The 15,739-nt window shown below is 35.2% G+C and overlaps 1 protein-coding gene across 2 annotated transcripts in view; it reads right to left on the bottom strand.

Annotated features, from left to right (window-relative positions):
• Nucleotides 1-220: 220 nt before the first annotated feature.
• ZSWIM2 (zinc finger SWIM-type containing 2) overlaps nt 221-15,739 on the bottom strand; it is a 36,659-nt gene continuing 21,140 nt past the window's right edge. For both annotated transcript variants that reach the window (XM_049615376.1, XM_049615375.1), the window contains 5 exons: nt 12,978-13,229; nt 9,424-9,508; nt 8,618-8,730; nt 2,049-2,202; nt 221-1,122 (listed from right to left, as the gene is read on the bottom strand). In XM_049615376.1, the coding sequence (XP_049471333.1) occupies nt 316-1,122; nt 2,049-2,202; nt 8,618-8,730; nt 9,424-9,508; nt 12,978-13,229 (1,411 nt within the window). In that variant the 3' untranslated portion in view covers nt 221-315. The remainder of the gene's footprint in view (nt 1,123-2,048; nt 2,203-8,617; nt 8,731-9,423; nt 9,509-12,977; nt 13,230-15,739) is intronic.

The raw sequence follows: 15,739 nt of genomic DNA, 5'->3' as shown, positions 1-15,739 counted from the left end.
AAACAGTGACTCCATGCAAGGAAAATCTATTTCCTTAATTTAAGTAAAAATAGTTATTTTAATCAGTATGAAATAAAATTTTTAAAAATTATTCATAATTAATATCCTGAACATATTGATCAAAGCACCTAATGATTTAAGTCTTATAAGGAATGGGGTCATTTAAGTGTAGCTAATCATTCAGACAAATAGGCAAAATGACAACAAAGAATTCTATACACATTTGTCAAGAATATACGATGTTTATGTTCTACAAATGAAACATTTTTATGTTCAATATTCAAACATTTTCTGATGTTAATAAAACATGCATTTTCATAACTGAACTCCTTCCAATATTAAAGATAGCTCAGTACTTTTTGTATTTAAAGGGTGAGATACAGGCCTTCTTGACAGATTACATTTTTGTCTAACTTTTCTCATATAATTACTATATCTTTTAGACAAACTAAGTTTACTTGTACCCCAACTGACAATAAGATTTAAATCTTCTTGTAGTGAAGTATTTGATCTCTTCTTGTCTTTTATTCTAGTACCAAGAGTCTTCTTTGGATTGTGGTTAATATGTTTACAGTCCTTGGCCATCTTCTGGCTTTGACTAGTGTGCCATTTTTCACTGATACATGGGCTTTCCATTGCCGTGAGACATATAATATTCTTGTTAGTAATGGAAGGAAGAAATGCTTGAGATGACATTTTTCCAGTGTGTTCAGTGAGTGAATCTTGAAGATACTTGGGGAAATGTTGGCTAATTTTATATTCATAGATTAATCTTCTTGAGTTTGAATCATCTAACTTGATGGAGAATAGATCATCTATTGTTATATTCTGATAGGTATCTGTTGGACTTTCAGGTGTATTCAACTTTTCAGAATCATGTTGAGGTATGCTAGGTAAAATTTCAAGTCTATTTTGTTTTAAGACTAATCCAGTACCAGGAATGAAAAGTTCTGGTTCTTTCTGTTTTGACAGATGAGTGACGTTTGTGTTTGAAATGGACTGATGTGTGTGTCCATTTACTGCTGTATCTTTCCAGATTAAAGGGTTATATATAACTTGTCCATCAATAGGGCATGAATTGCACTTGTATAATAACCAACTGTCAATACATTTCCTATGAAACTAAAAAAAAAATTACGAATTAATCAGAGATATAATTGTCTTGTTTATAATGTACATTATCTATGCAAATTTCTCCAGGTTTCATTATTATGTTATTATTAAAACTAGCAAAATGGAAGATAACTATAATTTATCAAGTTTTATGGAAATATTTTGAAGAGTAAAACTGAATTGGTTATGCACTGATGTCTATTTTCAACATTAAAATGGAAATCCTTCTATGGATTTTTTTTTGTAATCTCATGAAATCTTACTACTTAAGTCATCAATTTCACTGTTGCTTTCTAATGAATGACATGTATTAAATAATAAAAATAGTCATAACCAACTAGACTTGGAAATAGATCTGGTAATGGTAAGATATAAAATGGTAAAATATAAGATATAAAAAGATATAAAAATAAATCACATTCTTGGGAAGAAAACAACCTATCAGACATTTTAAATAAAGGTGACTCTAAAGCTATAAATATTTACAGTAACTTCATTTCAGAAAAAAACCTGGTTACCAAATATATAATGATCAAACAACATTAGACTTCAATTCTAGTGAATTCATTTGAAATAAAAACTATGTCAAATTAAGCATCTGTTTCATCCAAAGAATCACAAAACACATTAATATTCTATAAGCTTTTTCTTTCTGCAAGTAACTGAAGTAAGATAAAATAATCTAACTTGAAGAGCCATTTATCTTTTCTGGATAGCATATACAGAAATGAGTCCTAATCAACAAAAATCCATCCACAGGGGACAGAGCTGCCTTCTCAATGGTCTCTGCTACGGCTCTTCTACCATACGCTGTTCAATATGAACATCTCTGCACATGATATAACTAAAAAGTGACAGGAGAAACTTAAACTGTCAATTCATTTATAAACACTGGCCCTACAAGGAAAGACAAACTAAAATGATGTGACTTCTACCTTGTGAGCACATGGTAGCAATCTTGTATGTTGACCAAGACAAAATGCCTTCAAACAAAGTCGACACTGGTAGCCTGGAGCAAGCAGCTTACTAGTTTTTGTAATCAGTAAGAGAGGCAGTGACTTTACCACTTGTTTTGGTGTGTAAACTTGGCTGAATGAGAATGAGCAGAAAGATATGTTTATATGTGATTATAGATCAGGAAGTAGTCAATAGCACAGGTAAATTACCTCCATATAAATAATGTAAACGATTCCAATATTTTCTTGAACTGAAGGTAATAAATCTCATACACTATAAAGTTAAAAAATCTACTATATTGATGCTGAACAAGATAGATCCAACTTCAACATCAACTTCATAAATAACAAAATTTAATTTAGTCATTTCAAATAAAAACCCTAACCTGAAATTTTTTGATTTGCACTTTTTAATGTATATGAAACAAGAACAAAATTTTAATAAGAAACATATACTCAAATTATTTCAGTCTGAGCCAACACATACACCTTGTGTTTAGAAAAATACAATCCAATTCACTCTGCCATCTGGTAGGAAGTAAGGGGCACAGTAAGCCACATTAAATATTTCAGGCTACTATGATAAATTGGTAGATACGAATCTAGGAGGAAACTCATTTTCCCTTGGGATATGTTTACTACTTTAGTGTTGTTAGACTATGTTAATGTGACTCTAAAAGTACCAAACCCATTTTTGTACCAGAAGTACGAACTAACATAACTCAGATCAATGTAAATTAACTGCTATTTGATGCCATTACCAACTGATGACACAGATAAACATTTAAAAACACAACTTAGCTAAAGGTTAGACACAATCCTATTATTCAAAAGTCATTCAGAACATAGTTCAAATACAGGCATACCTTGGAGATATTGTGGGTTTGGTTCCAGACCACCACAATAAAGTGAGTACCACAGTAAAGCAAGCCAAATGAATTTTTTGGTTTTCAGTACACATAAAAGTTATGTTTACATTATACTGTAATCTATTAAGTGTGCGATAATACTATGTTTGAGAAAGCAATATACATACTTGAACTAAAAAATGCCTTACTGTTAAAAATGCTAACATTATTTGAGCTGTGAGTGCATTATAATATTTTGCTGGTCTTGTCTCAATGTTAAAGACTGCTGACTGATCAGGGTGCTGGTTGCTGAAGGTTGGAATGGCTGAGACAATTTTTTAAAACAAGATAACAATGAAGTTTGCCTCATCAACTGACACTTCCTTCCATGGATGATTTTTCTGTAGCATGTGATGCTGCTTGATTGCAGTTTACCCACAGAAGAACTTATTTCAAAATTAATCAATACTCTTAAACCCCTACAGCTGCTTTATTAACTAAGTTGATATAATATTCTAAATCCTTTGTTGTCATTCCAACAATCTTTACAGCATCTTCACCAGGAATAGATTCTCTCTCAAGAAACCACTTTCTTTGCTCATCCATAGGAAGCAACCCCTCACCTATTTAAGTTTTATCATGAGATTGCAGCAATTCAGTCACATATTCAGGCTCCACTTCTAATTCTATTTCCTTTGCTATTTCCACCATATCTGCAGTTACTTCCTCCACTGAAATAGTGAACCCCTCAAAATCATCCATGAGGGTTGGAATCAACTTCTTCCAAACTCTTGTTAATGTTAATATTATGACCTCTCCCCATGAATAATGTTCTTAATGGCATTTAGAATGGTGAATTTTTTTCCAGAAGGTTTTCAATTTACTTTGCCAGATCCATCAGAGGAGTCAGTATGACAACTATAGCCTTACAAAATGTATTTCCACACTTCTGGGGAAGATGGCAGAGTAGGAGTATCTTAGGATCACCTTGTCCCATTTGTACACCTACATAACACTCACATCAGGTTAAATAACCCAAAAAATGACATGAAGACTGGAAGAACAGACTGTTCACAGCTAAATGTAGGGAAGAGTCTACATCAAAGAAGGTAAGGAGGGTGGAGATGCAGTTGGGAGCCAAACTGACCTGTGGTACTGTCCAGAATGGGGAGAGATGCCATTAGTGTGGAAAGGGGGGAGGACCAGACCCCAAACCAGGCACTTCAGGCATGGGGAATCTGCACTGGGAAGACAAATCCCCATAACATTTAGCTATGAAAACTAGAGGGGCCTAACTTTGTGAGTTCTTATAATCAGTGGGGCTTAACAACTGGAACTTTAAAAATCAAAAGGGTTGGCTCTGGGAGAGCCAGAGGGATAAGAAACTGAGTCTCCACCCTAAAAGAGCAAAACAAACAGCCCCACTGAGATCAGCATAGAAACAGCAGTTTAAAAAACGCCTGGGATATACAGGAAGGAGATGTATTTGCAAATCTCAGAGTATGTGCTGGAGAGGAAGCAATCTTTGGGAGATAATTCCAAGAACCAAATAGCTGGTGGGCACCATTTCCCTCCCCTAGCCCCCAGTCTAGAAACACAGACATGTGTGGGAATAAGTGCAGTGCCAACACTCAAATGGGAAAACATCCCATGCTCATGGATTGAAAAAAAATATTGTTAAAATGTCCATACTACCCAAAGCAATCTACAGCTTTAATGCAATCTCTATAAAAATACTAACAGGGGCACCTGGGTGGCTCAGTCAGTTAAAGCATCTGACTTTAGCTAAGGTCATGATCTCATGGTTCGTAGGTTTGAGCCCCACACTGGGCTCTCTTCTGTCAGCACAGAGCCTGCTTCAGATCCTCTGTCTCTCTTTCTGCCCTTCCCCCACTTTCATGCAGGCGCTCTCTCTCTCTCTCTCTCTCAAAATAAATAAATAAACTTAAAAAAAAAACTACCAACAGCATTTTTCACAGAACTAGAACAACCCTAAAATTTGTATGGAATCACAAAAGACCCTGAATAGTCAAAGACATCTTGAAAAAGAAAAACAAAGCTGGAGGTATCACAATTCCAGATTTCAAGTTGTATTACAAAGCTGTAGTAATCAAAAGAGTATGGTACTGGCAGAAAAACAGACATATAGATCAATGGAGCAGAACAGAAAGTCCAAAAATAAACCCACAATTATATGGCCAATTAATCGTCAACGAAGGTGGCAAGAATATGCAATGGAAGAAAAGTATCTTCAATAAATGGTTTGTGGACCAGCTGCACAGTTATATGCAAAAGAATGAAACTGGACCATTCTCTTACATCATATACAAATATCAACTCAAAATGGATTGCAGACCTAAATGTGAGACCTGAAACCATAAAAATCATAGAAGAGAGCACAGGCAGTAACTCTTCAAATATCAGCCATAAGAACATCTTTCTAGCTATGTCTCTTGAGGAAAGAGAAGCAAAAGCAAAAAAACCTATTAGGACTACATCAAAATAAGAATAAAAAAAACTTCTGCACAGCAAAGTAAACAACAAACAAAACCAAAAGCCTACCTACTGAATGGGAGAAGATATTTACAAATGACTTATCTGACAAGTGGTTAGCATCTAAAATGTATAAAGAACTTACAAAACTCAACACGAATCAAATAATCTAATTAAAAGTGGGCAGAGGACGTGAACAGACATTTCTTCAGTGAAGACTTACAGATGGTCAACAGACACATGGAAAGATGCTCAACATCACTAATCATCAGGGAATCACAATAAGATATCACCTCACACCTTCCAGAATGGCTAAAATAAAAAATACAAGCAACAACATGTGTTGGTGAGAATGTGGACAAAAAAGGAACCCTCTTGTACTATTGGTGGGAATGCAAACTGGTATGGCCCAATTATTAAAGACAATATGGAGGTTCCTCAAAAAATTAAAAATAGAAGTACTCTATGATCCAGTAATCACACTACTGGGTATTACCCAACGAATATGAAAACACTAATTTGAGAGAATATATGTGCCCCTATATTTATTGCAGCATTATACACAATAGCCAAATTATGGAAACAACCCAAATGTCCACTGATAGATGAGTGGACAAAGAAGATAGATGAATGGACAAAAAAGAAGTATACACACACACACTGGAATATTACTCAGCCATAAAAACGAATGAAATCTTGCCATTTATGACAACATGGGATGTAGAGGGTATAATGTTAAGTGAAATAAGTCAGTCAGAAAAAGACAAATACCGTATGATTTCACTCATATGTGGAATTTAAGAAACAAAACAAAGAAAAAAAGAGACAAGCCAAAAAACTCTCTTTTTTTAAAGTATTTACTTATTTTGAGAGAGAGAGAGATAGAGACAGAGAGAGAGAGAGAGAGAGGGATAAAGAGAGAGACAGAATGAGAGTAGGGGAAGGGCAGAGAGACAGGGAGAGAGAGAGAGAGAGAGAGGGAGAAAGAGAGAGACAGAATGAGAGTAGGGGAAGGGCAGAGAGACAGGGAGAGAGAGAGAGTTCCAAGCAGGCTCCCCCAGCATGGGGCTTGAACTTATGAACCATGAGATAATGACCTGAGCCAAAATCAAGAGTTGGGCACTAAACTAACTGAGGCACCCTGGCACCTCAAAAAACTCTTAACTATAGAGAACAAATTGGTGGTTACCAAAGGGGAGGTGGGTGGGGGATGCATGAAGTATGTGAAGAGGATTGAATACAGTTATCAGGATGAGAACTGAGTTATATGTAGAATTGTTGAATCACTCTATTGTGTACCTGAAACTAATATAACACTGTATGTCAATTATACTGGAATTAAAATTTAGAAATGTATTTCTTAAATAATAAGACTTGAAAGTCAAAATTACTCATTGATTCATGGGTTGCATGCTATGTTCTATTGTGTTTCTTATCACTCTACAGATATATTTCTATAATATTGCAGAAACTGCTTTTACCAAGATCATCTAATTGTCAACTAAAAAAAATACCTGTGATTGTCAACTAAAAAAAAATACCTGTGTATTTTTATTATTTAATGTGGTGAGTATTCCTTATCTTGAAACTCTCTCCTTTTATTTAATCCACTTTCTCTGCCTAGAATGTTTCTCTACCTTAATGTTCTCTTGTCTCTATCTACAATATCTTCAACACATTTAGTTATACAATTTATTATCCAAATAGGTTGAAGTGTAATAGCCAGAGCCTAAGAACCTAGCCAGAGCCAGAGGAAATGGAGATGGAGAGCCTTAGTATAGGCTTATTATATACCCACAAGTTATTTTATGCTTCATAAGAGCTGTGGTCTACAAAGTGTCTGAAGCACCCACAGGACATGGGTAAATATCCACTGGATTGGACAGAAATGTATGTGTGTTTTTGTGTTAATGAGAGTAAGGACAATTTTTATTTGGATAATTCACTAAAATTATTATTATTACTAATAAAGGGACTTTATTTATTTATTTATTCATTCATTCATTCATTCATTCATTCAGAGAGAGAGTGCAAGTGGAGGAGGTGCAGAGGAAAAGGAAGGGAGAGAATCTTAAGCAGGGCCCACATTCAGTGCAGAGCCCAGCATGGGGATCCATCTCATGACTGTGAGATCATGACCTGAGCCGAAATCGAGTCAGACACTTAACTGACTGAGTCACCCAGGTGCCCCTGAAGTTATTTTTAAAAACTAATTTTATCCCATATCCTTTCAAAATTATTTCTTTTGTATATTTTTATAGCTAATGTGTTAATAATACACAGTATATTTAATTTTCTTTAATAAGGAATATAACAAAAAATTTGAAGGCCTGTCCACTAATAAACAGCTCAATCAAGGTTGTGAAATACAACCAATCCACTCAGCATTCTTCCTCCATGAGGGAGAAACAGTGAGGGAGTGAGGCAGAAAAGACTTCCTTCCCCTAGAGATCAATCGCTTCAAAACAAGTATCAAATCCCCCTGTATTTTTTTAATAACTTATGTCATTTTTAATTTTACATTTACTTAGATGATCAATCATTTACTGAGGAAACTACTATATCCCTAATGCCTAGTAGAATCTCTGGTAGTATTAATAATAACAGACATTATTTGAGTATTTGCTGTGTGTCTGAACCATTTTATATTCACAAAATTCCTATGAGGCTGGTTTTATAATTATCCACATTTTATTTATTTATTTATTTATTTATTTATTTACTTATTTACTTATTTATTTATTATTTTTTAATGTTTCAGAGAGAGAGAGACAGAGCATGAGCAGAGCAGGAGCAGAGAGAGAGGGAGACACAGAATCTGAAGCAGGCTAGTAGGCTCTGAGTTGTCAGCACAGAGCCTAATGTGGGACTCGAACTCACAAGCCACAAGATGATGACCTGAGTTGAAGTCAGACATTCAACTGATTGAGCCACCCAGGCACCCATCCACATTTTAAAGATGAAAAAAATGTGGAAGAGAAGCAAAGTAGTTAACTAGCCCAAAAGTCACACTGCCAACTTATAGTTGTACAAGGATTAGATTCAGGCAGTCTGACTCTAAAGCCTTCCTTTTTACTTGCATAATAATGTTACTAGGATATAATTAATATTTACTGAATAAAGGAATGAATAAAACTTATTCAAACTGAAAAATTATTTAAATGTCCCAAGTCACAAAAGAAATGTAAGCTTCACTGAGAATCTTACCCTTGCTTTCCTTGAAAATGTGGCATCTTTTCTTCTGTCTCATTTTTAATATCTACATATTTTACAGTTTCATCTGATCTCTTTTCTAGTGATCTCCATCTTTGATTTCTCTTCTGTAATAGGTAAAAATAAATGTTACTCTGCAAATCATGGAAATTTTTAATTTTGTGGATTAAAATCAGCCACATATTAACAACATAATGTGAATAATATTCATTTAAAAATTTTTAACATTAAAAATTTATAAATTATTAGTGAGTCTAATATACTATTGTACAGCTACTATAATAACATTACTTTTTAAGGTAAGAATATTAATGAATAATGGTAATTTTTTTGTGGATGTTTTATCTTGTCTAATAGGTAGAATGTAGAATTATTATTCAACATCAGGAGGCATTTACTTCTAAGTATACAGTATAAAGGATTGAAATAAAATTTCATTATTGTTGATGTAAGAAAATTTAAAACCATAAGTTGTTGTCAATAAGTTATGCCAATTAGAAATGCTGAGCTTTTTTTAAAATGAATTTTCAAGTTTAGTGGCTGTAATTCCTATACTTAAGATTTATGTGTAATGTCATCAGATGTTTGTTATTGTTATTTTATAAACTACCAATGTGAGAGTTAGTTGCACTGTACATCTCTATGAAAAAGAATTCTCCTAAAAATATAGTCTTAGGTTTTTATTAAAAAACAATCATCTCTATTCCAAAGTGTTATGTATTATTATTCTTAGATTTACTTTATTTAGATTTACAACAGGATAAATACAAACACCATATAATTCAAGATGGAAACTGTACCTCACGAAATGTAAAGGGATGAGAAAGATGGCAGCAACTATCAAAACATTCCTGGCATAAGTGATATTCTATGCATTTGGTACACCTAAAAAGGCAAAATATTAAGACATACAAGAAAAAAACCAATTATTTTGATGGTTTTGGTGAAAAATTCCAGCTAAAATTTCCTGGGAACTAGGCAGATAGGACAAGTCCCATCTTTTCTCACCTGTTATTATCTTCCTACCACTACTGTAACAAATTACAGCAAAGTTAGCAGCTTAACAACACAACTTAATTATCTTATAGTTTTATAGGATAGAAGGCTGACATAGGTCTCAAGGGACCAAAATCAAAGGGTCAACAGGGTTGCATTTGTTTCTGGAGGTTCTAAAGGGGACCCCTTTCCTTGGTCTTTCCATTTTCTAGAAGCTGTCTACCTTCCTTGGCTTAGCTTGTTGTCCTTTCCTTTATCTTCAAAGCAAGCAATGCTTTGTCTCTCTGGGCTTTTCTTCCAAAGTCACATCTCCCTCTGACTCTTTTTTTGCCTCCCTTTCCACTTTTAAGAACACTTGTGATTACATTGGGCCCAGGCAATCAAGAATAATCTTCTTACTTCAAGGTCAGGTGTTTAGCAATCTTAATTACGTCTGCAACCTTAATTCCCCTATGTTAGGTAAGTTCTGGGCATAAGAATGTGGACATATTTGGGAAGGCATTATTTTGTCTACCACACAATCCTTCCATGATTTCTTTCCACAGTACCTTAATTTTCATTTCTTTCTTTATCTAAATTCCTATAGGATTTATAGCCTATTAGATATTCTATCATTTGATTAGCCAGTGTTTTCCAATTGTTTCAAGAATGCGAGAGTTGTGCTTAGCAGAATACTTCTTAAAAATAAAAATTATATTCCATTTTTTTCTCACAATATGTAAAAAGTTATATGTGTAAAAAGTTATTAAATAAACAGAAACTTCACTTTCCACAAAAGCTTTAATCTCAAACTTACATCATTTATAAAAAATTTTGCAATAAGTACATAATTTTAATTTACTTGCAGCAATATTTACCAAACAAATAATATTTTGGGCCGCAATCAAACAAACTTATTTTCTTATGCAAGTTATTAAAGTTTTAGAAAACTATTTCCATGAGAAATCTGGGAAAATATGTCCTTTAAACATTTAGAAGCGCATGCACTAATTTATTATTGTTATTATTTTAACATTAACCAATCATAGCAATGGGGCATTTTATTTGATACACCAAATTTTGTTAGGCAAGAAAAAATTAAGTATCTCTATATTTCAACATATATGTGTGTGTGTGTGTATACATATATACATATGTATACATATATACATATGTATATACATATACATATATATACATATATATATACACACACACACACACATACACACATATATATGTATTTAGAATTAACTTCTTAAAAGATAAGTAGCTCTGTTGTGAAACTCTAATGAAGAAGGAACTGAAAATCTTTCTAGTTTGTCTCCTACTCAATACATTACTAAAACTACTGGGTATAGTTTTTCAGGCTAATGACTAAAATGTCAGTATCTGAGGGAATGAAATGAAGGTGAAGTCACAAATATTGAAATAAATTCTTTAATTTGTAAGAGAGGACTGATATAGAGGTAAGTAATTGTAAGCCAAACCTAGAGTGGAGAAATTATTCTCCGAGTGTAGGGCAGTAAGCAGGGAGCAAAACAGTGGAGAATGCCTGTATTTGGAACAAGTCTCCCCAGAATGTGCCACTTTGGCATGTGGATTACTTTGAGCTCAAGTCAATCAAGGCCCAAAAAGAGTCAGGAAGAGCTTTTTATCTCCCCCTCAACTACCTAAAGGAATTTAGATAGAGGCCCAGTCCAGGAAGAGAGCTATCACCAGAGATAACTACAAAGAGTATGCACTAGGTATGATAAACTGGAGGGAGCTCAGCAGGACCTCTTTGTTCAAATTCCTCTCTGTGTCCTATTGTCTCACCATGGCTTGACATTTGTTTTTCCCAACTTCCCATAAATTGTCCTCTTTCCCTTTGAAGACACAAACCCCTTTCTCCTCAGCCCAGGATGGCTTCTAAGCCTTAACTGCTTGTCTTTGAAACTTTCATGTCAGTGTGAGGCTCCTGCATGAACAAATTTAAATTTGCTTTTTCTGCTATTAATCTGTCTTATGTCAGTTTAATTAATAGACCAGATGAAAGAACCTAGAAAGGTATAGAAAATTTTTTCCTCCTGTACAAGGGGTAGTGTGAAGAATCATCCACAAAGACAGAAAGAGCAGTCAGAAAACTCAGAGGAAAAGAGTGCACTACCATTAACAAAATACTTAAAAGAAAGATTTGAAATTATCTACTAACACTCTAATAATTTGAGGAACAGGCAACAATGAGGACTGAGAATTTTACACCATGTCTGCTTCATGTCCTCATCTCTCACAGCTGTTCCTCCCAACCCCCTCTTTCACATGTTATCTTAGCTTCTTACTGTTTGGATCTGTACCTCTTGAAAACAATGGTTGCTAATACCGAAGGTCAAGTCCTTCCTTTTTCTGGAACCTATTTAACTAACATTCCTGATGCTAGCTGAATACCTGCTAAACCTCCACAAAAATTCTGACCTTCTTTCTCAAGTTAAAATGTTCCTTTGGAGTCTTCTCAGGCCAGTCATTTTCCAGTAAAGACTCTTACTTACAGTGTTCCAGTTGATTTTCTTCTATGTGACACATAAGGAAAACAAAGAACTAAAACACTATAAACCAGAAAAGTTACCATTTGCTGACAGGAGTAATTAAAAACAGTTTTATGATTTTATGAGAGGGTTCTAAAAAATGTATGAATTGGGCTCATCCTAATGTATTTCTAGGAAGACTGGAAAAAATATTTTCTTCACATAGAGTTAAGCTAAAATTTTAATTAAAACACAATTCCTAAGCATAGCAATTAATTGATGTTTTAGTGTGGCAATTGCGGGAAAGTTTGGGGATTAAGTACAAAAGTAACAAAAACTGTTTTCTCTAATAATTATCTTATTGCCATTGAAGCACAGGATTGAAACAAAAAACACATGTACTTGTTGAAATTTGGAATTCAGGAAACTCAATTAAATATTCAGTCAATCTAGTCAATATCCCTCTAGCTCAATTATAGAAGTTTTTGGCAATATCAGTGATGGTTCAAAGAAAGTTACAGAAGCTGAGAGGTCTAGAAGTGGAGGGTTCTGAATTTGGAAACTCATTTAGGCCAAAGCAACAAGCCTGTGTCTAGAGCTTCCAGGACAGAATGCTACTTCAGACTCTCAATCTAGACTGGAGTGCAAAGCCAATACCTTTCTGTAAGTGAAGGAATAAAACAATGAGTGTTTGAGGTACTAGGCTGACATAGATCACCAGTCTGGAAATCCTAAATAAGCAACCATCACTTACTCAAACATACTACATACAGAAGGAAGAACCCAGCCTAAATGACTAGTACTCTAATGCTTCAAGTTTTCTAATGTTAAAAAGAGTTAGAAAACATGTTTATCATTTTACTGATGACACTTACTTATAACATCTCCCCTCAATTGGAAATTGTTTACAGTTATTACAGGGAATTCCAAGGTGTTTGTCCAGTCGCTCTTTTTCAGCTGCAGTTACAAGTTTGCTAGAGTTTCTGAACTCCTCTAAAATAAGTTTTATTGGTGCAAACTCTTTCCTACATAGAGGACATTTCAACATGGAAGCATTTGATATCATATCCTGATAATTAGCTAGGATCTTCATGCATTTTATATGGAGGCTATTGCCACAGCCAAACCTGTTAGAAATAAAATGAGTTTACCATTTGTATCCATCAAAGTTATATGTATTTATATAAATAAAACTTTCTGTGCTACCATCTTTGTTTCCTATAAAAACAGATTCTGAACCAATTTTCCAGATATGGCTTGATTATACACATAAACACTATCTTATTCACCTACCTAATCTATCATCTTTAATCTATACATCAGAATTCCTAACAAATTCTCCCCCATTCCAATGAAATGGTGGCAAACAATTTTGCATCATTTTCTTTTTTTTTAAGATTTTATTTTTGAGTAATCTCTACACCCAACCTAGGGCTCAAACCCACAACCCTGAGATTAAGAGAGCCACTCAGGCACTCCAGTATTTTTCATTTTTAAAGTCAGGATAAATATAATCTTGACCAAAAAGAAAATTATAACAATAGTAATTATTTTTAAATGAAAGACATCACTGAGAGCAGGGGTATCACCTCATTCTTCTAGAAATCACAATATTTGATAGTACCCGAAAAATATCTACTGAGAGAAATAATATTTTGGGAAACAGTTAATAATTTAAAAATATTCAATAGAAGCTGCCATATGAGGGGTGCCTGGGTGGCTCAGTCGGTTGAGTGTCCACCTTCGGCTCAGGTCATGATCTCACAGCCTGTGAGTTTGAGCCCGTGTCAGGCTCTGTGCTGACAGCTCAGAGACTGGAGCCTGCTTCAGATTCTGTGCTTCCCTCTCTCTCTGCCCCAACCCACTCGCATTCTGTCTCTGTCTCTCTCAATAATAAATAAACATGAAAAAAAATAAAAAAAAAGAAGCTGCTATATGAAAAACTACATGGATGAAAATTTTGGCAAATAATCAGGAGTAAGAAAATGAAAAATTCAATAGCAAATGGTTGCCCAAATATCCAAGTCCAACTTTACAGTGCCTTGAAGAATAGTATGAATATGACACTCTCAATAAATGTTTGTGTATAGGTAAAAATTTGAATTACTTAGGTTGAAAGATAGAATTTGAAACTGAAAGGAATTTTTAGAATATTAAAGTACTATCTTTACTCAGAAAATTCTTTGTAACTTCTCTGAGCCAATGGGTATAAAACAAAAATGTGAAAATTATCCTACCTTAATAGCTTAAAGTGGAGAAGGGAGAAGGGAATAAAGTGGAGTTAGATTTTAATTTTCACCCTTTATATTGTAGCCTAGAAATATTTAGAATAAGAACAGGACCTGTGACAACATATATGTTAGGAAACAAAAGAAGGCCATTTAAATATAAATTAAGCAATAGGTAAAGCTTTTTATTGTTTTTCTATCAACATGTCTCCTAACAAGAAATTACAAACATATTAAATTAGAATTTTTTCATAAGCTTTAAATCACCAAAGGAAAAAAACACGTAGAACGCTGGGAAGATGGCAAAGTAGGAGAATCCTGAGGTCACGTTGTCCTATGGACACACTGAGATAACAGCTACATCAGTGCAATTAACTCAGAAACAACCAAAGACTGGCAGAACATATTTTTCACAGTTCATCGTAGAGAGAATGCAACATTCAAAAGTGTAGGGGGAGCAGAGACGTGGTCAAGAACTAAACCCATGTGGAGGTTAACCACAATGGGAAGGGCAACACAAGCATGGAGAAGTGAGAGAATCAGACCCCACACCAGGCACCTCAGGCACAGGGAACCTGCACTGGGAAGACAAGTCTCCATAACATTTGGCTTTGAAAACCAATGGGGCTTAACACTGCCAGCAGGGCCTAGCTCCAGGAGAGCCAGAGGGTGATAGGAAACTGAGTCCCTGCCGTTAAAGAGCCAGCATAACAAATAACCCAGCCCAGATATAGTAATAAAAGCAGCAGTTTGAAAAGCACCAGGGGGTACACATGAAGGAGATTATTTACTAATTTCAGAACATGCCCTAGAAGGGCAAGGATCATTAAGAGACTTCAAGAACAAAAGAGCCAGTGGGTGCCATTTCTATCCTCTTCCCAGCCCCATAGGCTAGATATCTGGATGTTTGTAGCAATCAGCTAAACACTTTCCACCTATCTTGCTATTGCAGTGCTTCTGGCCCTCACATTATCATGTGGATCCATGACAACCAACTTGCCCCACTCAGTAGGTGTCCCTCCATAGCAGTTCTTGCCCTAACATGCTCCGTAGGCAGCCCTGGCAAGGACCAGCACCACTCTAAAGTGACTCCTGCTTTCGGGAGAGGAGAAGGTAACTACACACACCAGTGCACCCACAGTCCCAGAAGCCAAATCTTACAGTTGGAAGCTCAGAGACTGCCCTGTCAATCAGTGCAACTGTAGCATGGGCACACAGAATGGGGGCAGGCATGGGGTCTGACTTCTGGACCCATCCACCTATGAAAGCCTCTCAGGAGACAAGGCAGAGAGAGTACCCTGCAGACAGGTGTGACAACAGCCCCAACAGATGGACTGGAGGTAGGCATCTAGTCTGACATCTGGCTCCATTTACCAATGAAGCCCTCTCAGGTGACAACACAGGAGAGC

The sequence above is a fragment of the Panthera uncia genome, assembly GCF_023721935.1.
Source record: "Panthera uncia isolate 11264 chromosome C1 unlocalized genomic scaffold, Puncia_PCG_1.0 HiC_scaffold_3, whole genome shotgun sequence".
NCBI lineage: Eukaryota > Metazoa > Chordata > Mammalia > Carnivora > Felidae > Panthera > Panthera uncia.
The sequence above is the reverse complement of the archived record's forward strand: the minus strand, read 5'-3'. Positions and strand labels throughout refer to the sequence as shown.